This window comes from Esox lucius, chromosome 4 (assembly GCF_011004845.1).
Source record: "Esox lucius isolate fEsoLuc1 chromosome 4, fEsoLuc1.pri, whole genome shotgun sequence".
NCBI classification, from domain to species: domain Eukaryota; kingdom Metazoa; phylum Chordata; class Actinopteri; order Esociformes; family Esocidae; genus Esox; species Esox lucius.
The window spans coordinates 21831111-21857428 of NC_047572.1; the positions used below are offsets into that span (position 1 = coordinate 21831111).

The 26318-nt window shown below is 42.3% G+C and overlaps 1 protein-coding gene across 8 annotated transcripts in view; it reads right to left on the reverse strand.

The window, feature by feature from the left end:
* Window positions 1-1177: 1177 nt before the first annotated feature.
* si:dkeyp-44a8.4 (collagen alpha-1(XXIII) chain) overlaps window positions 1178-26318 on the reverse strand; it is a 134159-nt gene continuing 109018 nt past the window's right edge. The window contains exons 11-33 of one of the 8 annotated variants that reach the window (XM_034291626.1): window positions 24766-24873; window positions 21796-21822; window positions 21361-21387; window positions 21132-21185; window positions 20193-20255; window positions 20054-20098; window positions 19885-19962; window positions 19626-19649; window positions 10603-10647; window positions 10380-10424; window positions 9855-9935; window positions 9711-9764; window positions 9220-9285; window positions 9087-9113; window positions 8928-8987; window positions 8736-8807; window positions 8609-8635; window positions 5496-5549; window positions 5256-5342; window positions 4769-4796; window positions 4406-4444; window positions 3698-3738; window positions 3050-3211 (exon numbers count right to left, since the gene is read on the reverse strand). In XM_034291626.1, the coding sequence (XP_034147517.1) occupies window positions 3149-3211; window positions 3698-3738; window positions 4406-4444; window positions 4769-4796; window positions 5256-5342; window positions 5496-5549; window positions 8609-8635; window positions 8736-8807; window positions 8928-8987; window positions 9087-9113; window positions 9220-9285; window positions 9711-9764; window positions 9855-9935; window positions 10380-10424; window positions 10603-10647; window positions 19626-19649; window positions 19885-19962; window positions 20054-20098; window positions 20193-20255; window positions 21132-21185; window positions 21361-21387; window positions 21796-21822; window positions 24766-24873 (1215 nt within the window). In that variant the 3' untranslated portion in view covers window positions 3050-3148. Of the gene's footprint in view, window positions 3212-3653; window positions 3739-4405; window positions 4797-5255; window positions 5343-5495; window positions 5550-8608; window positions 8636-8735; window positions 8808-8927; window positions 8988-9086; window positions 9114-9219; window positions 9286-9710; window positions 9765-9854; window positions 9936-10379; window positions 10425-10602; window positions 10648-19625; window positions 19650-19884; window positions 19963-20053; window positions 20099-20192; window positions 20256-21131; window positions 21186-21360; window positions 21388-21795; window positions 21823-24765; window positions 24874-26318 lie in introns of those variants that run through there. The other 7 variants (XM_020046138.3, XM_034291625.1, XM_020046134.2 and 4 more) reach the window with 7 other exon arrangements.

Genomic DNA, 26318 nt, shown 5'->3' on the forward strand with positions numbered 1-26318 from the left:
AATATATTTACTGGGTGGTTTGAATTCTGATTTGTTGATAACCGTGGTATATGTAAGCTGTAAGGCATGAGGAGCTGTCCTTAGGCACAGCACATTGTGGAACACACACACACACACACAAAGAAAGGGGGTATTGAAAGTCACCCTCCCCTTTCAAAATGTTCACCTTGTGTTGCCATACAGGCTGAAATGAAAACACAAAATGTAACTTGTTCCAGCTTTATTTACACAAAGTAAACCACAATATCCAAGTAATTTTTTGTTGTTGTAAAAAACGATTAAAATGAAAAACACTAAAATACCCTATTCCGATAAGTGAACACCCCCCGGAGTTGATACTTGGTGGGACCACCTTTTGCTGGAATTACTGCCATGAGTCTCATTGAATATGTCTCTACTAACTTTGTGCAACACTCACTTTGAGCATTTAGACCAGGGGTATTCAAATCTTAACCTATGAGGGCCGGTGCCTGCTGGTTTTCTGTTCTACCTCATCATTAATTGGACCTACCTGGTGTCTTAAGTCTGAATAAGTCCCTGATTGGAAGGTTGCAATGAAAAAATGGAGTGGAACTGGCTTCAAGGGCCAGATTTGAATACCCTCAACTTAGGCTGTGCAATATTTACCCATTCTTCCTTTCAAGCTCAGTCAAATTGCATGGTGACCGCCTATGGACGGCACTCTTCAAGTCATTCCACAGATCATCAATGGGATTTCGGTCGGGGATCTGACTAGGACATTCCCTTTCTTTTCCTACGGTTGTTTTGGTGATTGTGCTTTCATTTCAGACTGTAAGGTAACAAAAGGTGAACACTTTGAAAGGGGGTGTGAATGGCTTTCAATACTTTCCAAAGCCACTTGTTTTACTGTCAACTCTAAAGTCAAACCTGCAAAAAATATTAAATCTCCTCTTGCCCTTCTCTCACATCATGTGGTGTAACATATACAACTGTACACCAATTTAACATTATACCAACTGCTTGTACTAACTCAATGGATTGTTCACAGACAAGTTCTCAAATACTGTGTAGAAAAAATAATGTTATAATTTGTGGAGGGGTGGGTTAGAAGGGTTTCTGTTGCCCGAGGGTTAAGGTAAATTGTATAGTTCTGATACATAATTGGAAAATAATTGCTGAGAAAGGTTTTGTACAAATGACCCGAAGAGGCAGGAAAGGCATTAATACATTTCATGGAGTTTATTTCAGTCTCTATGTTGAGTTTGACCAGATTAGAGATAGCAGTTACAAAAATAGCTTAATTTATTTTACAACCAAATACACAACCAAATAAACAAACCAATAAAATCCATCCAATACTGTGTAATTTTCTTAAAACACACCAAACTGTACTCAGACATTGTGTAACCAATGACTAGTAGATATATATATATATAAAAAGAAGAGAACCTGAAGCTGGATGCGAAAGAAATAAAGTAATGTAATATTGCAGAGAAACATCCATTAAGGTAGTGTATCATCCAGACTGCTGTATATGTCCAACACTAAATGAGAATGAAAAAGGAAACAAATACAGTGTGATTGCTCACCCCATCCGAGTTGCAAATATAACACTTCGTAAATTAAAATGGAACCTGTGAATTAGTTAAGTAACATATAATGAACCAACTGTTCATTAACTTCCCCAGCATTTCTGTTATAATGGAACTCACAATCTCCTTATATGTGTCACATGCTCTTGATTTTAAGTTGTGTGTGCATGTGTATATATGTGTGGTTGATAAAAACAGTGTGATCAAGCACCACAAAGATATATCTCTTATAGACAATCCATGAAGTTAGAAAGAAGTATGTTAAATTGGAATACAAAATATTAAAATCTGTCTTCATGATGTGATAATGTATAAAAACAAACAAGAATGTATAGTTAAACCAACTGACAATTATTAGCTTTTTGTCATGGTGTGTCAGCTAAACTGTAATCTCATTGTACTAAACTTATTAAGAAAAAAACGATATAATTTTAAGTCAGCAGCAAGAATTCATACTGTTGTTCAAAAAACAGCATTGAATAGAAATGTGTTTTCAGCTAAGGTTAAGTGTTAAAACGTCAATACTGTGCAGTGAATACTGTGGTAAAATACTGATGTGATATTTAATGGGCTTATGTCTGAAGAAAAGGCCAAACGATCACAAAATGACTTCATATTCAAACCATTTGTTCAACTTCATGATGTAATACTGCATATTTAAGAAAACTGCAAATGGCTCCAGTTCCGACTTTGGATTTAACATAATTGACTCAGTATGCATCTGTATATTATACAAACACTTCCATGCACAGGAATGCAAATGTAACGTAACTACAATAAAATAAAATGCCACACTACACATCATGGGCAGTAGAGTTAGCCACACATAAACAACACCTGCATAAATAATCAGATGCCTTGTGTCATCTTACAAGGAAAGGCTGTTTAAGGCAGACTTTGGTTAAAAAATGTAAAAATAGTGGCTTTATATTGTAAAACGGATCAATGCACCATCAAAACATATTATTTAATGCTTCAGAACAAACAGGAAATAAATCAATAACATATTTGGCTACACAAGTTCTGTTTCTTAGTGAGCTTTACAGCTTAGGTACAAGAAATAATCTGGTGAAAGTGACATAAAAATACAGAGGGAGTAGATCACTGTAGGGTCAGGAGATCAATAATCATACCAGTAATCTAACAGGTGGGAGTTTATCAACGTTACAGAGGAACAACCGAAAGCACACCACTGTCCGTTTTCAAAGTGAGAATGAACGGTTTTCACGTCCCAAGTCTTGAAAAGATTGCTGTTAGCAAAGTCATTCCATCTGTAAGTTATAGCCTTAGTGTGCTAGTATGTCTCATGAATCGGGATGATATTTAATGCTGTGACTTGTGCTAATCATGCACTTTATTAAATGGAAACACTGGAGAAAGAAAAGCAACAAATTAAATCATACACTATTATAAAAACAGTGTTCTGTGTTGTTCCCTCCCGGTGTCTTTCCATTCCGTTGCAGGATCTCAGTTTGGTTAATGGAACCAAATGGCGCTGTGCGACTGTTCCACCCCTTTCGGCTGAGGCTGTACGTCCTCTGTGCTCCCATGTCTCCCCTGGTCATCTTCACTTCGTCCTCCAGGCTTGCACCCCCTTAGGGCTGGGAGAAAGCCAGGCGCTTGCGTTTGAGCTTTTCTCTTCTCCTCTCCTCTGACTCCTTTCAAAAACAGAGAGAGGAGAAAAGAGCACTGACCCACACGTCTCCATGTAACAAGCCAGGAGGTCCGTGCGTCCGTGTGACGGAACAGGGGTGGAGTGAGCACACACACTCCCATGCAAAATTCAGCACCAGGAAGCAACATGGCAGATCAGACTCCATTAGTAAGGTGGCCATAACCCAGTATCCATACACTCTCCAGCAACACGTCTATTTGTCCATTAGGTTAGGAGTCTAGTTGCTGCTTCGTTTCTTTCTCAGATTTTTGGTCAATGATTGCTGTGTTCTTTTGAGTATATTTCACTTCATGTCCAAAGTCTACGTGTAGATAAGAATATCTGCATCGATATTTCCAGTCTGGTTAATACAGTTGACTCAAAATAATGTCCATGGTATAAAGAAAAAATCTCAATATATTATATAAAAAGTTTTCAAAAGGAAAAAACTAAACCAAAAAGCGATGTAGTATTCAGTTGCAATATATACCATATTAATATGTACAGAGGCCATGCTGGCGTTAGTCATCACTGCAAAAGAAGGAGAGCAAAGATTAAGAGGGCACACAGATCAAGATGTCACAAACACTACTAATGTGAGCAATTCACAACAGCTCTGATGATGATTATGTAACATATATATTGTAATCACACTCCCACCCCCAAAAATATTTCTACATTAGGATAAAAGTAGAATTTCACAGTTGACTCAGATGGGCACAGAGGAACAGAATGCAATGGCTCAGTTACCTTTAAACAGCCATTAGCCATTAGAACTACTCAAACATGTACACAAGCCCTGATCGCTTCCAGTAAGTCTAAGCTAGCAGTGGCTGCTTAAAGAAAATAGAACAACAGATAACAGTTTCTCTTGGCCCACACACTCAGGGCAAAGACCCATCCAACATTAAGTAAAACATTTGAAATTCTACTTTAATTTTTGGTTGTAAAGTTTCTGGAAACTTTTTATAAATTCCTTGGTTTTCCAAAGAACCTGGGAAAAAAAAGGCAATTTACTGAAAGTGGCAGGAATTGTGCAACCTTCGGCTTAATACAGGCACAGTGCCATTTTTATTTTAATGTTCTGAATTGATTGACAGACAATGACAGACATCAGTACTAATTTTGGTCGTCAAAGAAAGTACCATATAACACAAATATTAAGCTACACCGGCTTTTAGAATCCACCACCACTCACCTTGTGCCAACAGCCTGGTATGGGGAGTCCATCTTGCCCCTAGTGATAACAGAACCAAAGACTGGTAGTTAGAGGTGCAGTTCCATGTCATTACAACACCACAACAACTCAACACCAACTCCTGGGACTGATATTATGAAACGACAGAATCTGGGTAAACAAACACCCCAGAAGACACAGGACAGCGTCAGGCCAAGACAATTTAGTACATGGGACGAAATAGGGAAACAGGCAGACAGAGAGCAGGAAACAAGTAGAAAGGTGGGAACAGGGAGAGATACTGTACCAAAGGACAAGGGGCCTCAGGGCCAGAATGAGGAGGAGTAGGAAGAGGAGGGGGAGGGGCAGACTGCACCCGCTCACCAGAAAGCCCTTTAGTCCCATTAGAACCCTGTCAGCAAAAGCAAACCCACTGTTACACACTGTGTACGTACACTCCTCCCACAGACACAGAGAAGAGCGTTGAAAAGGGAGTAGAGGGGAAAACAGAGGAAGAATACAGTGTTGACTACTACCTCCAGTTTCTGTATGATAACTACTGGGCTGCCCTCATGAATGAATTGGAGATGTAATCCCTCAGGTGGCAAAGGCAGTTAACCCTTATTTCGGGTTGTTGTTGTGTATGAGTCAGTTAATTTACCCAGTAAAACAAGGGTGAAAGACAATGCAACTATGCAACTGTCTATCCCCCAGAGTCTGTTTTCCATTGACGTCTTCCTAACAGCCATTGGTTTCGCCATTTTAAAGTGTTATTTCCCAAAAAGATGTCACACCATATTATAGACTGCACTCGAATGCTCACGTAACTTTCATTAGCTAGGTGATGGTTAAAAGGTCCAAGCTGACGTACCACAGGACATGGCTGGTCCAACCCGGGAGGACCCTGCTCTCCTTTCCCGCCCTTTAGACCTCTCTTCCCCACTGTCCCCCGGTCTCCCTGGATAAAGAGACCAATAGAGGTTCAGCAGTTAGTCAGAATTAACACATATTCACCAACTAGTCAACTGTGAACAACTGGGGTGGTGCACCACATCTGATGTGTACGTGTGTAGTCTGTAGGCTAATGAAGGAAATATCAAGCTCTTCCCACCTTCTCTCCTTTGTCTCCCCGGTCACCCTTGTCTCCAGACAGTCCTGGGAAACCCTGTAATGGAGTGAACAGGTGAGAGTGTGCTACAGGAAGCGCCCCTTCCCTTTCATACTGACTGAAGCCCAAATCACACCCTTCCCTTTCATATTGGCTGAAGCCCATATCACGCCCTTCCCTTTCATACTGACTGAAGCCCAAATCACACCCTTCCCTTTCATATTGGCTGAAGCCCATATCACACCCTTCCCTTTCATATTGGCTGAAGCCCATATCACGCCCTACCCTTTCATATTGACTGAAGCCCAAATCACACCCTTCCCTTTCATATTGGCTGAAGCCCATATAACACCCTTCCCTTTCATACTGACTGAAGCCCAAATCACACCCTACCCCTTCCCTCGCCCATTCATTAGTGCAGTAATGTATGCCTCTGCCCTATCTGGCTTGCTGGATCGAATCCCTAAACAGAAGTGAGATGATCTGTTGTTCTGCCCTTAAAAAAGCCAGTTTAGTCTGATTGCTCCCGGGTTGCTTTAAAGGGCCTTATACCCTGGCATGTTTAAAATGGCTCATACCCTCGCTCATGTGTGCTTGATAGATATTTCCTCCAAAAACCAAGCATCATTGATATTTGGACCATATTAATGGAGCCGAATCTGTTAATCATACATTAGCATATTCAAATATATCTGATTTCTGTTTGGACAGTTTGCACAGTTTAATCAAAATGATTTTCAGCAATATCAGTACCCCTGAATATCTTTGCCCATGACAGGAGTCCCCCTGTCCTGTTTCCACACTTCCCCACTCTCGGGTGGGTAGTAACGCGCTACAAGTAACGCAAATGAGTAAAAGATGACAGTTTCAGAGGAACAAGTACTTTTCTAGTTTTTTTTTGTAATAAATTGTACACTTCACATTTAATCTACTCTTTCATCACAATTTTGTCTTCAGTCGTTTGTCAAAAAAATATGGAGTTTTTTCGTTTCGTGATTTGATTTGAGTTTGGGTGTTCCCTCCCAATCCTTTAAATCTGCATCGGAGTGCAAGCACGGACGTAGCTAATTAAATGACAGACACCGAGGTGGAAAGTTGTCAATAGGCTCTGTGCACAAGCGTATGGATGAAGTTCGGCTTTAGCCAGATGTCGGCATGTCAGTTTCCGGTTTACTTAAGGCGATCACCCGCATCGCCCAAAATTTAAGTTTTTAGTAGATGTCTCCATGACCTGCCTAAAATAAGCATTAGTGATGTCCATCGAATTGTTGATGCCTGGTCCCCTGCTCCAACAAGCAAGCGGAACAAGGGATTAAAACTCTACGTATGGAGTTATCTGCACAACTACGAGGGTAAGTAGTTTACTGTGGTGTAAACAACTATGAGGATAAGTTTACTGTGGTGTGAGCTAGTTAGCGATGGGTTCTTTTTTAGTGTAGTATTAGGCAGGACAATGGAACGCATAAAAATTCACCCTAGCCTCAAAAACGGCAAAAGAACGCTGGCTGAGCTGGAACGCTAGCGCGTTCCCATAGTAAGTGAATTGAAACGAACCTTCATTTAGCCTCTTCTAACCTGAATTAAGCTTAAAATTCCATAGCCTCAAAAAAGCACCAAAACAGGTCTCCTCTTTTATTTTACTACTGTAACCTCATTTCACAACGAAACTGAAAAATAACAACTGGCATAGGAAGTAAACATCTGGTCCTATATATTAATTGCACTTAAACCTGCATTACGTGGAAGTATACAAAAAAAAAATCGCCTTTTCTGACTATTTCTAGTCTAGCGTTTGAAGTCATTGAATGGCGCAAGCCATATTTTATTAAAAAGAGGTCATGATTAAAATGATGCCCCACTTGTACCTTGAAAATTAAATGAGTCACGTATATTATATTTCTTTTTTTCCATACCACAGCATCACTCATCTTGTTGTGAGTTTAGGTGTTTACTAATGCGGATGAGTATTAGTAAGTAAACCGGAAACTGCAATGCCGACTTCTAGACAAAAGCGGAAGTTCGTTACTACGCTGATGCACAGAGCCTATTGGAGTTGACGAGGGAAATTTCAATCCCTGGCCACAGTTCCATTTAAATTTGAAATAGGCAACACAGTCATTATGAAATGTTGTCTTTTTATTCCCAAAGACGCAACCATCTATGCTTTCAAAAACCCATCATCATAGCTCCACAAGCACATAGAGGTAAGGTTAGCGAACCGGCTTGCTCTACCTAGCCAGCTAAATCCTATATATAGCCATCTTTTTTTTATTCCATTTTTTAGTCATTGAACAAGTACAAGTACAGTACAACGACATTTAATATATCCTAATGATAATGTAATATTTTAGCTATCCTACAATATATAATAACACTACAACTTGTTAGTATATTTGTGTTAGTGGTTCATTGGGCTTCGCTTTAACTTTATTATTTAGTAATGCACTTTAGTTAGCAGCCAATCTAGCTAGTTAGATTCTAGTTGAAAGCAATTGCTGCTAACCAGGTGGCTTACCTACAATGCAGTCAGTAATTCCACCCAAGACCTGACTTACTAACAACAAATATTTGATTGACAAAATGTACTGAGCATTACTACACAAGATGAATATATATATAGATTTTTTTCTTCTTCCCAGTAACATGTATGATGGCCTTAATTTGCAAGAATCTTATTTGCACCACAGATTAATAATATAAATACAGTATTACGTTTGTACTTTCTTAAATCATCCTAGTTGTTACTATGGCGTAATAACATCTTGAACAAAATATGTAACTAGTACTCAAGTACTTTTTTGAACAAGTACTCTTTTACTCTTACTTGAGTTGTTTTTTCAGGTGGTAATTCAACTTTTACTTGGGTTCATTTTAAGACGAGTAACAGTACTTTTACTTGAGTACAAATTTTCAGTACTCTACCCACCTCTGCCCACTCTAGACTGAGTCTAAAGAGCAAGCATTAGAGTCTATTATCGCCAATTCATGTATTAGTTTCTTAACAATAAGACACACAATCAGAACCTATGTAACGAAAGGCTTTTAGAAACTATGAGGCCCTGTTCTGAATATCCACCATCTTAGGTCAACAGATAAAAACACCATTTCAGACTTACATCCATTCCAGGCTCTCCAGATTTGCCCTGTCAACACAGACAACCATGAACATGTCAGACGATGACCACCGAATATAATGGCTGTCGGCTCAATAAAACGGTGACAAATCTGGTGATAATGGCCCACCTTCTCTCCTTTGGTTCCTGGGAGACCCACTAACCCAGCGGGGCCGGGAGGCCCCTGAGGACCATCCATACCCTGAAGAGGACAGACATATGTTGGACAACTTCAACCCAACACTGCTCTTTCTCCTCTCCATGCCATCATCATCATCATCATCATCCTCATCATATTCTACAGTTGTACAGTATCACTCACTCTCAGTCCATCAGGTCCAACGTCCCCTTTCTCCCCTTTTACAGTGTCTCCAGGCTCCCCCTGGGTTGAAACACAAGACACTCAGTACAACAACGCTTCACACTAGAGCCACTCTACAATCCTGACCCGTGTGCCGATGTCAGGCCTATCTAGTCTTACCTTAAGGCCAGGGACTCCATGGTGACCCTGGAACACGCAGAGAAAGCCTGTCAGAAATCATCTCACGTCATATCTAGTGTTGTGGGAATAGGTGGACCTAACAACACTGAACGATGCCCCGTGGGATACTTACCATGTAGCCTTGAGGCCCGGGAGGTCCTGGGGGGCCGGGAGGGCCTGGCTGGGAAATCATCTGGACCTGGTAACGCAATGACCCCAACGTTTTTATTTTAGTCTATTCAACCATTATTAAAAGCCACTTGACAAGCAATTCTCATTTTCAAGGACGACCTGGCCAAGCGAATTATGACGAGCTCTGTACGTCAAAAGCTAACCTAGTCAAGTCAATTGTCATTCCACTGTCAGCAATGACGTACACCGTCTGAAGCAGTGATGAAAGCTAAAACAACAGAGATTCAGGCACAACTTGAGCTTTATTGTGTATTGGCATATATTCTACAAGTATCTTGAGGATATTTTTTAAATAATCTTTTGTTGATGAAAATGCTGTCCATGTTGCCATTCCGGAACCTCCCATATCTGTCCAGGTAGGTTTGTATCCCTCATGGACTTAAGTGTTTCCTGTAATATGGTTGATATATACAGTATATGGGTCTCACTTACCAGGTTATCCTCGAACCTGGAGTCTCCCTTCTCTCCCTTCTGTCCGTCGATGCCCTGACACCCAGACAGCAGAATTAGGATCTATTTAAAGCAGGTGGACCACTAGTGTGTTAGTGTGTTTATCCGTCGGGTTCATCCACTTACTGCTGGTCCGGAGAGGCCCATCTCGCCTTTATCACCCTTCTCTCCCACAGGCCCCGCCTCCCCTACGTCGCCCTTTGAACCCTAACAATAAAGAAGAAATCAAAAGCCAGAGGTTGAGGACAAAAGACACTGACATCTGATTAAACCTTCGATCCAGACTGTAAGTGAATTAAATATACAGTGCCCTCCAGAATTACTGGCCCTGGGGGTAATGGGTGTCATTGTTGTTTATCAGCCCGATGACACACTCAAAATATGTGGAAGATAAATCTAACATTTAATTGAGGTTAAATTGAATTTAATTTATTTTAGGTTACAAAAATAATTCTTAATCAAAGCATTCTTTGCAATATTTATTTCATAGGCTTTTTTGCTTCCATCTTTACCAATGGTGGCAATAATTGTCAAAGTCTGTAAACATAATGTGCTGAATTGAACGACTATTGTATGTACTGAACATTAGAGTGACACACTGATTACATGTATGTTATCCTGAATGCCAACTAGACACGTGTGACATCATACCTTCTCTCCATCAAGTCCAGAAGTCCCAGGCAAGCCCAGCTCTCCCTGGGGTGGACAATGAAATACATGATAACTTCAAGAGAGCCTAGACCGACTCCTATTTATTAAAACTAGCACATATTATATATGTTGATATAAGATAGAAGGAATAATAGAAACAGACATATAGAATCAAATATAGTTTTATATAGTATGGAATATAATTTGATATATAAGTCCCCACCTTTCCACCTGGGGGTCCTGGGGGCCCTGGTAAACCTGGTGGGCCCTAGGAAGGACAAACAGACCAACAGATAGATAGTTACTAAAATTGTAATCCACTGGTTAGTCTAGATCCAATTCCATCCCACTTGATCAAGCAGCAGAGGCGTTGCTAGGATCACAATACATTCGGGGCTTAAGATCTGGGGCTGAAGCCCTGGATGCCCAGGCCTAGCGACACCACTGTCAAGCAGTCACACAATGTCAGCTCCAACAACCCATGCTAACTCAGAGTCGGCTGATTATGTATGTATTAGCCAGCATTGGGCGTGCAGGAACATTGCAGATAGATGGTGGAAGTTTCCAAACTGTTCCTTACTCTCCTCTCTCTGTTCTTGACTGTTGTTTCAGGTTTACAGTTTTTTACAGTCGCTAGGACACATTTCCCAATTCTTAGGTCACTTTTTCAAAACTCTTCACACAGTGAGCACAACAGAAGTATAAGTGGGCTAAACTGAGGATCAATTATCATTGCTTTGGCACAAAATGCATTCAATGACTACATCTTTCAAATTACATTCATTATTTTCTCACTTCGACACAACAACCGCCAAAACTCTGTGTACTTACAAGCAAATTTTCACATGCTTGCATACTGTTTTCAAAACTGTTAAACTTAAGTTCAAAACAATAACATAATACAAAACTGAATAAGACAGAAATTTGCTACAATTCTAACATTTTTATGAAATATTTTTTAAATCTTAAAATTAGATGCTATAAAAACAATTGGACCAACCACAGCTGATTCTCATTGTAGATGAACATCAACACAGTTGTTACTCTTTCAATTTAATTGCAAAAGGAGACAACTGCTGAGTAGTTTTGCATTGTGATGTGGACCCAGCCAGAAAATGGACCCAGCCAGAAATAGGCTGAAAGAGGAAGAAGAGTGGCTGGGAGGGGGCGAGGAATAAGTATGCGTGGTGGAAGAAGAATTATAGGACGATCAAGAGCTGTAGTCTCAGATGAGATCAGAGCTACTGTAATTGATCATGTAGTAAATCATGGTCTCTCAATGAGAGAGGCTGGTCAGAGAGTGCAGCCAAATCTGCAACACTCAAAAGTGCCATCTATTGTTAGAGTTTTCAGGCAAACCAACAGGTAACTTGTATTCTACAAGGGCATTTGACTGAGTTGCACATTGCAGAAGTAAATAGACTTGTGTGTAATTGCTTTTGCATATCTGCTTAGGACTCAATGGTTACCTCACACAGGTGGGAGAGGAAGGATGTTCACTGATGTGCAGGAAACTGCCATTGTTGATGTGGTCATCAGAAACAATGGCATAAAACTCACTGAGATTCGAGACTGAGTCTTGGCAGACAACGTTTCCTTTGCAAATATTCACAGTGTAAGCATAACAACTATTTGTAGAGTCCTGAAACAACATCAGGTAAGGATGAAACAGTTGTACACTGTGCCTTTTGAGAGGAACTCTGAACATGATTGGGAAGAGAGCCACAGTGGATGTCCCGGGCCAGAGGGGTGCCAACATCACAATGTGCGCAGCAATATCCAGTGATGGACTGCTGTTACACAAACCACTAATTGGGCCATACAACACTGAACGTCTCCTTGCGTTCCTGCATGACCTCTATGGAAGGGTTGTGCTAGGTGAGGAAAGGGATGGAGAGAATAAATCAGCCAACATTTATAATTGTATGGGACAATGTGGCATTTCACCACTCCCGTGCAGTCACCAAGTGGTTTGCAGCCCATCCCAGAATGGTGTCACTTTTCCTCCCACTTTACTCTCCATTCCTTAAACCCATAGAGGAATTATTTTCCCTGAATGCTGGATGCCTGGACATATCAGCAGAAGATTGTCAGGGATGAATCAGGCATGCCAGAAGATTCTTTCCTAGGTGTATTGCCCTAGATGACATAAGATGTGATGTGGATGAGAACCTGTGGCCAAATGGAGAAGACCGAGTAGATTAGCATTACTATTGTATCGGTATCAGTGGATGGTGTGTATACAAATTCTTGTATTTTGGAATTACTCAGTGCAAAAAATGTTTTATGTATAAAAGACATAAAACATATTGTGGCTTTCTGCATCATGTCTGATTAATTCCAGTAACATATGAATTATGAATTATAAACAGAGATGTGTTCTTGTTTTACACAAGAAAACATTGTAAAATGCTACCTGTTGTTAGTGTTTTTTAGGTCATTGTTTTGTGGGTGAAAAAGTGTGTTTGTTGTCTGTCAACCTTTGCTAGTGTTCTGGAAGAATTAGTTGATTTGAGACATGTATGAAGTGATTTGGTAGTATTAGTGCATTTTGAAAGTGAAATGAACTGCTATGCCGAGCTGAAAGTTGGTTTGGAGAACTGTGTGAAGAGTTTTGAAAATGTGACCTAAGTATTGGGAAATGTGTCCTAGCGACTGTAAAAAACTGTAATAATGCTGATGTTAAGGGTGTTCTTTCGTTGTGTGTCAGTCACAAACATAGGGAACTTAGTCATTTGTTAAAAGTGATATGTGATTTTTAATGTGGACTAGTTCTGTTATAGATGGTGAACACAAATGCGCGCGCACACGCACGCACACACACACTTAAGCTTACACTCTAAAGACCACCAATAACAACAAGCAGCAAACCTAAAACAACAGCCCCATTCATGTCCATCTATAGTACACATATTAGTGTAGCATCCAAAGCATCCTAACCTCCCGCTAACCACACCCTAAGGAAGCAGGATGGGGTAGCCCTCTCAATGAAGGGAATGAAAACATTGAATATCTTCTCACTGCAGCAATGAAAGTTGGGTCGGGCCTGAGGGGGCAGACCCTGGGGACTGGGATAACTCGTGGTCCTGACTGGGATAACTCGTGGTTCTGACTGGGATAAACCGTGGTTCTGACTGGGATAACTCGTGGTTCTGACTGGGATAACTCGTGGTTCTGACTGGGATAACTTGTGGTTCTGACTGGGATAACTCAGGGTTCTACCAGTGACTGCTGTGTTTGAGGTGATGAATCCCATGTTGCGGCGGAACGAGAGGATTGACAGGTCTGTTACATCATGACCCTGGTCTCCTCCACCACAAATCAGATGTGTGTGTGTGTGTCTGCATGAGAGAGTCTGTGTGTGTCTGTTTGTGTATGAGTGTGTCTGTATGTGTATGATTGTGTCTGTATGTGTATGAGTGTGCCTGTGTGTGTCTGTATGTGTATGAGTGTGTCTGTATGTGTATGAGTGTGCCTGTGTGTGTGTCTGTATGTGTATGAGTGTGCCTGTGTGTGTGTCTGTATGTGTATGAGTGTGCCTGTGTGTGTCTGTATGTGTATGAGTGTGCCTGTGTGTGTCTGTATGTGTATGAGTGTGTCTGTATGTGTATGAGTGTGCCTGTATGTGTATGAGTGTGCCTGTGTGTGTGTCCGTATGTGTATGAGTGTGCCTGTATGTGTATGAGTGTGCCTGTATGTGTATGAGTGTGCCTGTATGTGTATGAGTGTGTCTGTATGTGTATGAGTGTGCCTGTGTGTGTGTCTGTATGTGTATGAGTGTGCCTGTGTGTGTGTCTGTATGTGTATGAGTGTGCCTGTGTGTGTCTGTATGTGTATGAGTGTGTCTGTATGTGTATGAGTGTGCCTGTGTGTGTCTGTATGTGTATGAGTGTGTCTGTATGTGTATGAGTGTGTCTGTATGTGTATGAGTGTGCCTGTGTGTGCCTGTGTGTGTGTCTGTATGTGTATGAGTGTGCCTGTGTGTGTGTCTGTATGTGTATGAGTGTGCCTGTGTCAATCAATCAATCAAAATGTATTTATAAAGCGCTTTTTACAACAGCAGTTGTCACAAAGTGCTTTACAGAGACACCCGGCCTTAAACCCCAAGGAGCAAACAACAGTAGTGTTGAATTTCAGTGGCGAGGAAAAACTCCCTAAGAAGGTCGAATTTTAGGAAGAAACCTAGAGAGGACCCAGGCTCAGAGGGGTGACCAGTCCTCTTCTGGCTGTGCCGGGTGAGATATTAAGAGTCCAATTGGAATAATAAATAAATTTCTCTTGGCTAAATCCAGAGTGTATTTGATTTTAGACTAGGTCAAAAGTATGACCAGGTGGACAAGGACAGGAACAGCAACGGTCCCCCCAAACTAGGTAATCCGCAGGTGTGGACCAGGACCTCATCTCCTTCTAAAATTTAAAATTGAAGGAAACTGAGAAAAGTTAGTAGTACATCCCTCATGTCCCCCAGCACAATAATATAGCAGCGTAACACCTTGGAAACTGAGACGGGGGGGTCCGGTGACACTGTGGCCCTACCCGGGGGAGGCCCCGGACAGGGCCCAACAGGCAGGAAATCAATCCAACCACATTGCCAGGCATCAACCAAAGGGACACCCACCAACTGCAACCCCCCTGAATGAGGGCCGAGTATTGCTAGTAGCGTACAGCCCAACTGCACAAGTGCGCAATAGAGAGTCAACAACAAGCCAGTGACTCTTCCCCCGAAGGGCATTGGAGGGAGGGCATCCCAGTGGCGACGAGAGCCCACCTGGCAAGACAGCAAGGGTGGACAGTATCAAGCCTACTGGTCACCTTCACGCCCCCGGGCCAGGCTACACCAAATTATAAACCGTGCTGTAGAGATGAGTTTTTAGTAGACACTTGAAAGTTTGCACTGAGTTTGCATTTCTAACCTTAATTGGCAGATCATTCCACAGGAGTGGAGCTCTATGAGAAAAGGCCCTGCCGCCAATTGTTTGTTTAGAAATTCTAGGTACAATTAAAAGGCCTGCGTCTTGCGATCTAAGGTTACGTGTAGGTATATATGGCTGGATCATTTCAGCAAGGTAAGTAGGAGCAAGTCCATGTATTGATTTATAGGTTAAGAGTAAAACCTTAAAATCAGCCCTAACCCTAACAGGCAGCCAGTGTAAGGATGCCAGGACAGGAGTAATGTGTTCAAATTTTTTTGTTCTAGTTAGGATTCTAGCAGCTGTGTGCAGCACTAATTGAAGTTTATTTATTAATTTGTCTGGATAACCAGAGATAAGAGCATTGCAGTAATCTAATCTAGAAGTAACGAAAGCATGGATTAATTTTTCTGCATCAGTTTTTGATAGGAAGTTTCTAATTTTTGCGATGTTTCGAAGATGAAAATAAGCAACTCTTGAGACATATTTTATATGTTCTTCAAAGGAGAGGTCAGGGTCAAGGGTAACGCCAAGGTTTTTTACAGTTTTTTGGGATACGACCATGCAGCCGTCGAGGTTCACAGTGAGATCTGCTAACAACGCTCTTTGTTTTTTGGGTCCTAAAAGGAGCATTTCTGTTTTATTTGAGTTTAAGAGCAAGAAATTCTCTGTCATCCACTTCCTATTATCTGAAACGCATGCTTCCAAAATAGCTAATTTAGGGGCTTCTCCATGCTTCATTGAAATATATAACTGTGTGTCATCAGCATAACAGTGAAAGTTAATATTGTTATTTCGGATTACATCGCCCAGAGGGAGCATGTATAGTGAGAAAAGTAATGGGCCCAGAACTGAGCCTTGAGGAACTCCAAAGCATACCTTTGACTTGTCAGAGGATATGCCATCCACACTAACGAACTGATATCTTTCTGATAAATAAGATTTAAACCAGGCTAGAACATGTCCACGTAGCCCAATATTGGTTTCCAGTCTCTCTAAGAGAAGGGAGTGATCAATAGTGTCAAAAGCAGCACTAAGATCAAGAAGCAACAGGACGGATGCGGAACCTTTGTCTGAGGCCATTAGAAGGTCATTTGTTACCTTCACGAGTGCAGTCTCAGTACTATGATGGGATCTAAAACCAGACTGGAATATTTCATAAATGTTTTTTGTCTTTAGGAAGGCATTCAGTTGTTGGGAAACACATTTTTCTAAGATTTTTGAGAGGAACGGGAGGTTCGATATTGGCCTATAATTGTTTAATATGTCGGGATCTAGATTAGATTTTTTTAGAAGAGGCTTAATTTCCGCAATTTTTAGTGAGTTTGGTACGCATCCGGAGGAAAGGGAGCAATTTATTATGTTCAGCATTGGCTGACCTAGCACAGGAAATAACTCCTTAAGTAATTTTGTAGGAATCGGGTCTAGCTGAGAGTTTGTGGGTTTAGAACTCATTACAAATTTTGTAAATGTGTCGAGCGATACGGTATCAAAAAACTCAAGTGTCCCCATTGACACCTGATCAGGGAGGCTCCGGAAATTTTCCGGACAACCGAGATTTTTAGGACCATAACTATTTAGGGATTCAGTTATTTGTTTTCTAATGGTGACGATCTTTTCATCAAAGTAGTTCATGTATTCATTACAACTAAAGTGAAGACCCACTTCACATGCTAAGCTTTGCTTTTTTGTTAACTTTGCAACTGTATCAAAGAGAAATTTTGGATTGTTTTTGTTCGCCTCAATCAGGTTGGAGAAATAAGCTGATCGAGCAGACGTGAGTGATTTTCGGTATTGTACTGTACTGTCTATCCAGGCTAGTCTAAATACTTCCAACTTGGTGGAGCGCCACTTTCGCTCCAATTTTCTGGAGGCTTGCTTAAGTGCTCTAGTATTGTCGGTGTACCAAGGAGCAAGTTTCTTGTTGCGTATTTCTTTAGTTTTTAGTGGTGCAACTATGTCTAATGTATTTCGCAGTATTGAGTTTAGATCCTCGATTTGATCGTTTACAGATTTATTTACTCTGTCATTTAAGAGCGAACTAGTAAGAATATCAAGGAATTTATTTGTAATCCGAGAATTTATAGTACGGCTTTTGAAACTCATTGTTTGGGGGGCAAGTGAATTTCTTGTTTTAACGGTAAATGTAATAAGACAGTGATCCGATAATCCAGGATTTTGGGGGTAAATTATTAGATCTACAATATCTATTTCTCGTGACAGGACTAAATCTAAGGTATGATTGTGGCAATGTGTTGGACCTGAGACATGTTGGATGAAACCCATTGAGTCGATTATGGCTTGAAAGGCTTTTTGAAGAGGATCATGGGGGTTTTCCATATGGATATTGAAATCGCCAAAAATTAGAATACTATCTGCGTGTGTCTGTATGTGTATGAGTGTGCCTGTGTGTGTCTGTATGTGTATGAGTGTGCCTGTATGTGTATGAGTGTGTCTGTATGTGTATGAGTGTGTCTGTATGTGTATGAGTGTGCCTGTGTGTGTGTCTGTATGTGTATGAGTGTGCCTGTATGTGTATGAGTATGTCTGTATGTGTATGAGTGTGTCTGTATGTGTATGAGTGTGCCTGTGTGTGTGTCTGTATGTGTATGAGTGTGCCTGTATGTGTATGAGTGTGTCTGTATGTGTATGAGTGTGCCTGTGTGTGTCTGTATGTGTATGAGTGTGCCTGTGTGTGTCTGTATGTGTATGAGTGTGTCTGTATGTGTATGAGTGTGTCTGTATGTGTATGAGTGTGTCTGTATGTGCATGAGTGTGTCTGTATGTGTATGAGTGTGTCTGTATGTGCATGAGTGTGCCTGTGTGTGTCTGTATGTGTATGAGTGTGCCTGTGTGTGTCTGTATGTGTATGAGTGTGTCTGTATGTGTATGAGTGTGTCTGTATGTGTATGAGTGTGCCTGTGTGTGTCTGTATGTGTATGAGTGTGTCTGTATGTGTATGAGTGTGTCTGTATGTGTATGAGTGTGCCTGTGTGTGTCTGTATGTGTATGAGTGTGTCTGTATGTGTATGAGTGTGTCTGTATGTGTATGAGTGTGTCTGTATGTGTATGAGTGTGCCTGTGTGTGTGTGTACGTCACTGAGTGTGTGTGCATCTGTGTGTATCAGCATGTGTGTGTCTGTATGTGAATGAGTGTGTCTGTGTGTGTGTGTGTGTGTGTGTGTGTGGGTCTGCCCTCTGGAGCAAAGGGTTGTCTTGAAGCAATAAAATATGGAAAACATATTCATTCCCAGAGGTATACAATACATGCTGATTTGTGCTCCACAAATCTACAGAAAAGGTTTACAAACAACCATTGTTCCAAGTAATTACATCTTTAGCAATGATGGCCACCCACACAGATCATTTGAAAGCTGAAAGAAATAAATTAGTAAATTCTGACGTGATACCAACTTCATCCTGCAAATACAGCTGGTGGAACCAATATGTCACATCAGGAAGTAAGTGAACTGATTAAAAACTGATTTAGATTGGGCAACAGTTCCCCTTCCCAAGTATGTAAAATGTATGTAAAATGATCTGGATTGACCTCAGAGCACTGATAAGATCACAGCTCCCCTTAGTAAGTAGGTCATGTGTATCCGAGTCGTATCTGAAACATAACATGCCTGATGTGGTCCTCAGAGACCCAGTTCATAGTGATGTTTAATCAGAAGCACAGGTCAGTGGATAGATAGGGATCTGTTATTAGCATGTAGTACGAGGCCCAGCACGATCAAGTCAAAAGACTCTATGTAGTGAGAGAAGGAGCTTGTGTCCAAAAGCAAAATGAGTTAAAGGACACCACTTTTGACGGCACGTCTTAACTGAGTCGAGCAAGAAAAAACGGCAAACAGGATTTTATTTGACTGAAACTCTCTAAACCACAGCAGCACCGCAGATTACATTACTATGTTAATTTCAGGCCGCATATTCTGAGGCATCAAACACACAGCAGGACAAACACATGAGAACCAACCCTGGATTCTGGCGTCTTATATGTCTATGTATGAGAGGTAGTGGCTGGTAGCCGGAGACTCCGGTTACATGTATCTGGCTAATAGGTGATGGATGCGGGTGAAGGACTAGTCTGATGTCAGACTCTCTGATGTTAGTGTTGTGTCACACACACACACACACACCCACACACAAACACACAGGGAGTTTCACACTGGTCTTAGAAGCTAAGTGTATACCTGTGTGTGTGTGCGTGCAGCATGCGTCTGTGTGTGTGTTTGAGTGCGCTCGCGTGAGACTGTACAGGATACGGGTGCGTAAATTGTTAGTGCGTCACAGATCTCGGGGATCACCACACCGTGCCGGGACAGTAGATTACCCTGACGCTGATGGACTGGATGGCCTGTCGGGGAGCAACAGCAGCATGTTACATCTACCTGGATGAAATGCTAAACTCCGGAAACTTCTTCAAAAAATTCACAGGACTTCCAGAAACCCTTCCAACTGGGATTCCTGGGAAAGCTGGGAACGCTGACAAAGTTGCCAGCGTTCTGCAACCTCAGTTGACGTCCGAAACACACGGCGGACTTCAAAACACGCCAGTTAAACAGACTACACGTCTGACTGAGAGTTCACACCTGGAGCGCTTCCAGTAGTTTCCCATTGAAGTCGATGACCTCCGTGGAGCCGGGAACCCCCCTGTCTCCAGGAGCACCCTGAGGGGAGAGGGGCAGAGAGACAGGGTTCTGACCGGCATCATCAATGGGAAAGTTGTCTCCTGTGGTTCAAACAGGTTCTGATACATACCGTCTCTCCATGGGCTCCTTGTTCTCCAGTGTCTCCTTTGTCTCCCTACAGAACACACACAAACACAAACCTGCTAGTCGTGTCCAGATCGGTGAAATACCCCTCGGTATATATGGGGATGACAGAATGTGCATCATACCTTCAACCCAGGTAGTCCATCCATGCCCCTCTCCCCTTTCTCCCCTGTGAAACCTGCCTCCCCCTAGTCACACAAAAAGACAACATCCGGGGGTCAGCAAGTCACTATAAAATAAGATACATGACTAAATATATCACGCCTGGGCAGCAGGTAGCTTAGCGGTTAGAGCCTCTAACCAGTAACCCACTAATGTCTTGATCTAATCCCTGCGCTGGAAAGGTGGAAAATGAGTTTGTCTTTCCCCCGAGCAAGTCAGTTAACATGAAGTGCAAATTCCTGTGGAAGGACTGTCCACATTAGTCAGCCAGTTCTCTAGGAGAGGAGAAGTGGTGAAAACCCCCATCAGATGAGTATTAACATTATGGACCAGGCCTGGAAGAGATTGTAGCGAGGCCAGGCCAGCACGCCGTCTATCCCGGGCCAGGGCTGAGCTAAACTACTTTGGTAACCACAATCATCAGGTTGTTTCAACTCGCTGCCAGGAAGCTCTGTATTCCAGCCATGTGTCCGGACACATACGCGTTGCGTGTACGGGTTTAGGAATGCGTATGCATGGGTGCATACACATATACGCGGTCGCATACGCGGTGGTATACACTTCTGGTCGTTTAAATAGCTTATTAAAGTCCCTTTTCACCTGCCTGCTAGCCATACATACACACACACACACACACACACATCTGTGGTCACTGCATTCTATAAACAGCCTATGACATCATCCCTGTGCCAGAGAAGAGGGTAAGGACTGGCAGCAGAAGAAGCCTACCTTGACCCAGAAAGAAAGTGAGGGTCGGAGTGAGAACGAAACCGATGAGTAGACTAGAAATATCAACCGGATGCTTCAAATTCCCACATCTGGTGGCCAACCTGGCTCCCTGTCTATCTATGGTGTTTGCATCACTTAATCACTAATTCAAATCCTAGTGTTAGCTTCTTCACCTTTGACCCTGAGGGTCCCTGTGGTCCTGGGTATCCGGGTTCACCATCTTCACCCTGAGAGTGAACAGCGGTCAACAAAGGTCAACATTCAAGCATCTGCCTCTTTATATGCATGATATTCTAGAAACATAAACACCTCCAAAAAGCTTTTGGCAATTACAGTGTACAGTACATAAAATTGACATTTTGTAGTGTATAACAGCGCTAAGAAATTTGAAACAAATCATACCGGCTTTCCAGGTGAACCTGGTTGACCCTGTTAAAGACAAAGAGGTGACGTTGATGCATCATCTCTAAAATATACTCCATATACAAATGCTCAAAACAAATTAACCGATTGTAGACTGACATTTGTAATTAAACAATAAGGCCAGAGGTGATGTGTTATATGGACAATATTCTACTACTTAGGGCTGTTCCTATTTATAACACTGGATACAGCGCATAGTCGTGGCATACTTGACATATACCATAAACCACTGACTTGCCAAATTCCTACGAGAGACTTGTTACCAAGACAATTAGAACAGCAAAGTATATCTGTAACTAAATGGTGATAAATGGTCACATATCACAAATCAGCATTCAGGGTTCATACCGCTGGTTTATAATAGTATATTGTCAAAAACACAGAGAAACACTGGAGATAGTTTAACAGACTCACCTCAATCCCATCACGACCAGGGAAACCCTGTTGGTAAGAGAGCAGATCAGATCAGGATCCCAGAGACTGTGTGTATTCTTGAGAGTAGCCACTAGGGGTCAGTGTTCTCTCAGCTCAGAGATACGGCCAGGTAACAGATACGATGATGCCGTATGTTAGGCTGTTATAGGCTCAATCCACTTAGGCTTGAGGACACGTAGCTCTGCTTACAAGGAACCATGTGCATTAATCATATTTGACATATAAATGGTTTGGACCTAAATAACACCTAAATCCTTCCTCCAAAAGTGTTTTCACTTTATACACTGCACAAACACAGAGGGCCTTACTTTCATGTCCTGGCTGGAATCCAATGAGGTTTTTATTGATCCGGGTAGATGAAGCTGTTTACTGGGTTCCTGAATGCATGTGTATACATGTGTCACTTTAGTGCATGTGTGGGTACGAGTGTGTGTCTTTGTGTGTTCCTGGTGGATGTACTGCTTGGTGTAGAACCATGTGTGCTGAAGTCAATCATAAAGAGGCCATGTGCACCGAGCGGTGTCAAAAGACAGAAACAAGCTGACAGACAGCCAGCACTCTGTGTTTATCTATACACACAAAGCCCTCAGTACTGTACTGTAGGGCTAGTCATTCTGACCCTCTTTTCAAAGTCTTTTCAACACACTCTCTGCTGCCTACTTGAAAACAGGAACATATTCCATTTCTTCTCCTCTCTGCCACACACACTCTCCACATGACCTTTCACCTGTAAACCTTTCATTTTCCTTCTAACTTAAAACTATCCTTTGGCTTCCTGTCTTGCCCTTCGGTGCCCCTGAACAACCGTTTCCAAACCCTCCAGCCTCTCTCCATCTGCCTCCTCCTCTTAAAGAGGCAGTCTGAGACCTGAACTCCCGAAAGGGAATTCTTTAAACTCCCATTTTGGACTGGATGTGCAATATGTTGTTTACATGTACAGACGCCTGTCAGTAGAATTCCCACCTGAGCCAGCCATGAAATCCCAGGTATGAGAGTGAGGGGTTTTGATGACATGTGATGCATATCGGCACATTCACAACAGGCTGGACAGTGGCCAAACATCCTAGAATGCATCTAAGATGTCATCTCATGCCACAGAACAGCCCTTCCCTGACCTTAAACCTCCATGTTCACTCTCTGTCCCTACCTCTAGATGTCTACCTCTGTCTGTCCCTACCTCTAGATGTCTACCTCTGTCTGTCCCTACCTCTAGATGTCTACCTCTCTTTGTCCCTACCTCTAGTTGTCTACCTCTCTTTGTCCCTACCTCTAGTTGTCTACCTCTCTTTGTCCCTACCTCTAGTTGTCTACCTCTGTCTGTCCCTACCTTTAGTTGTCTACCTCTGTCTGTCCCTACCTCTAGTTGTCTACCTCTGTCTGTCCCTACCTTTAGTTGTCTACCTCTGTCTGTCCCTACCTCTAGTTGTCTACCTCTCTTTGTCCCTACCTCTAGTTGTCTACCTCTCTTTGTCCCTACCTCTAGTTGTCTACCTCTGTCTGTCCCTACCTCTAGTTGTCTACCTCTCTTTGTCCCTACCTCTAGTTGTCTACCTCTCTTTGTCCCTACCTCTAGTTGTCTACCTCTGTCTGTCCCTACCTCTAGTTGTCTACCTCTCTTTGTCCCTACCTCTAGTTGTCTACCTCTGTCTGTCCCTACCTCTAGTTGTCTACCTCTCTTTGTCCCTACCTCTAGATGTCCACCTCTGTCTGTCTGTCACTACCTCTAGTTGTCTACCCCTCTTTGTCCCTACCTCTAGTTGTCTACCTCTCTCTGTCCCTACCTCTAGTTGTCTAACTCTCTCTGTCCCCACCTCTAGTGTCTACCTCTCTCTCTCTCTCTCTTTAATGAAGAGTTAACCATTCACTTAGGGAATAACAGCAGAACAATTGATCATCTCCTCGTCTGCCTTTCTCACACTTGCACATCTGTGTACAACATGGACAAAACTCACACAATCAACGCTGCTTTGTTTAGCTGCTCGGCATTCCACAACTCCTTTAATCAATTCAGAAAGTACATTAAATAGGGCCTAGGTAAAATAAAAAGACCCCATTTGTTTGCCCATTCCTGTTTTAAAACAGTTTTTTTGTCCTCCTCATGCCCTCTCTTTACCGACATTTTTCATTTCAGTTTAGCTGAAATGCAGATACATTGCCAACTGACACTAAGCCAACCATAGAAATATGGATAACAGTGCATTTGTTCATGGTCTTGGATGACCTTGACCTGTCCCAGCTCTCCCCTCTGACCACAGCTCCAGATGAACCACCCTAGGCTGAATTAAAGTTAAGATACAGAAACAGTGGCTGCCCAAGGCTAAAAAGCTATTGTTTGCTGAGGCAAACTGTGGTTGAACCTAGATGGAGTCCCTATCTGTTTCAGGGCCACATAAAGACACGGCAAGGGGGGTTGGAGACAGGGAGATTCGGGGGAGCGTGTTAGGCCAGCAGGGGGGAGACAGGGAGATGGGGGGGGGTGTTAGGCTAGAGCAGGGGGAGACAGGGTGTGAGTGCAGGGCTAGATTAGAGGGGGGTCAGGGAGAGCGGGTGGTGTGTCAGGCTAGGGAATACTAAGACTAGCTGGATCACTTTGTGGCCATCGCTGACAGAAACCAGATGAGCCCACGAGTGAAACATCTATTTTGGGCCATTTTAATGTATACCACAGCTTGCTGTTAGGCCAATGTGGATTCTTTACCCTCTGAGCAGCCCCTTCCCTGTCACTCCATCACTATTACACCACTGTGGTCAAATCAACCCACACAACGGTCCACACAGCTAGGCATGACTGAGGTGTTGCAAAAGCTAGGGGTGGTGACAGTGTTCTTCATTAGCAGCAGCATGCAACTAAGTGAGGATGGTAAAGAGAAGAAGCAACCGATGGAGAGGTAAAAAGGAGTAGAGCGAAAACGTTTCACTGTATGTGTCCTCGAAAGGTAATGCAGTTACCTGTTCTCCCGCGGGGCCGCGGGGCCCGTCTTTGCCTGTGTTCCCAGGGGGGCCTCTGGGTCCAGGTGACCCTGGGGGTCCAGGGGGGCCAGCGGAACCCTGGTCGCCCTGCAGCACCCCACACCAGACGCACAAGACAGAGGGAAGAGTGTATAAGTAATGTAGAGAGACAGCCGGAAACAAACACACACACATTCACCTATGCAAACCTGAGCATGCACAAACACACACACAGAAATACACATGCATACACACAAAACATTTTCTTTTTCAAAATGTAAAACTACTATATTATTGCAAGACAAACACTTGCTAACCCTCCCGGACACTATTACTACATAAACTAAATATTAAATACAACATCAACTGAACTGTGAAACTAGCCTTTCATTATTTCCTGTGGTTGCTCTAGCCAAAACGAACGACTTCCCATGAAGGGCTGTTTTACCAGTGGAAATACAAACTAGATGGCAAATACTTCCCCACTGAGCCTCATTGAGCCATGCATACCATTTAGGCAGATCAACACCACTGTATTCACACTCAGTTCGAGTCATACAATCGATTGCTCAAAGTAGACTGTTTCCATGCTCTGTTTTTGATTAGCTGAATCCACCATGGAGTATTAGATTGATCTGTATGTTGTGATCACACGTGAGAAAAGTCCCTTGGATTCAGAATGATATTATTAAGATTCTCAAAAGCCATATTCTAAGCCCTGTTTTTCTGCATAGATGATTAACACAGTCCTGGAAGGCAGATGGAAGGCCACCAACAGAGCTGTTCTATTTCCAATGTAATCAAAAACACTCCATCGCCTTGACATGTGACCCTGGACTCCAAGTAAGAGTAGGTGTCTGTTTGTCGTGTTTCAAAACAGGCATCACAGTAAAAGACACAGGCATTCACACTCATAAAAATGGAACAAAGGAAATAGGCGCCTGAAGATGTGGATTAACGTAGAGGAAAGAGAAAATTGCATTGTTGAAAAATTTAACCATCAGTGAAAGGGTTAAAGAACATTAGAAAGGTACACACACAAGCCTTAGTGGAGATGTACCTTCATCAGTGAAAGGGTTAAAGAACATTAGAGAGGTACACACACAAGCCTTAGTGAAGATGTACCTTCATCAGTGAAAGGGTTAAAGAACATTAGAAAGGTACACACACAAGCCTTAGTGAAGATGTACCTTCATCAGTGAAAGGGTTAAAGAACATTAGAAAGGTACACACACAAGCCTTAGTGGAGATGTACCTACATCAGTGAAAGGGTTAAACAACATTAGAAAGGTACACACACAAGCCTTAGTGAACATGTACCTTAATCAGTGAAAGGGTTAAAGAACATTAGAGAGGTACACACACAAGCCTTAGTGAACATGTACCTTCATCAGTGAAAGGGTTAAAGAACATTAGAGAGGTACACACACAAGCCTTAGTGGAGATGTACCTTCATCAGTGAAAGGGTTAAAGAACATTAGAGAGGTACACACACAAGCCTTAGTGGAGATGTACCTTCATCAGTGAAAGGGTTAAAGAACATTAGAAAGGTA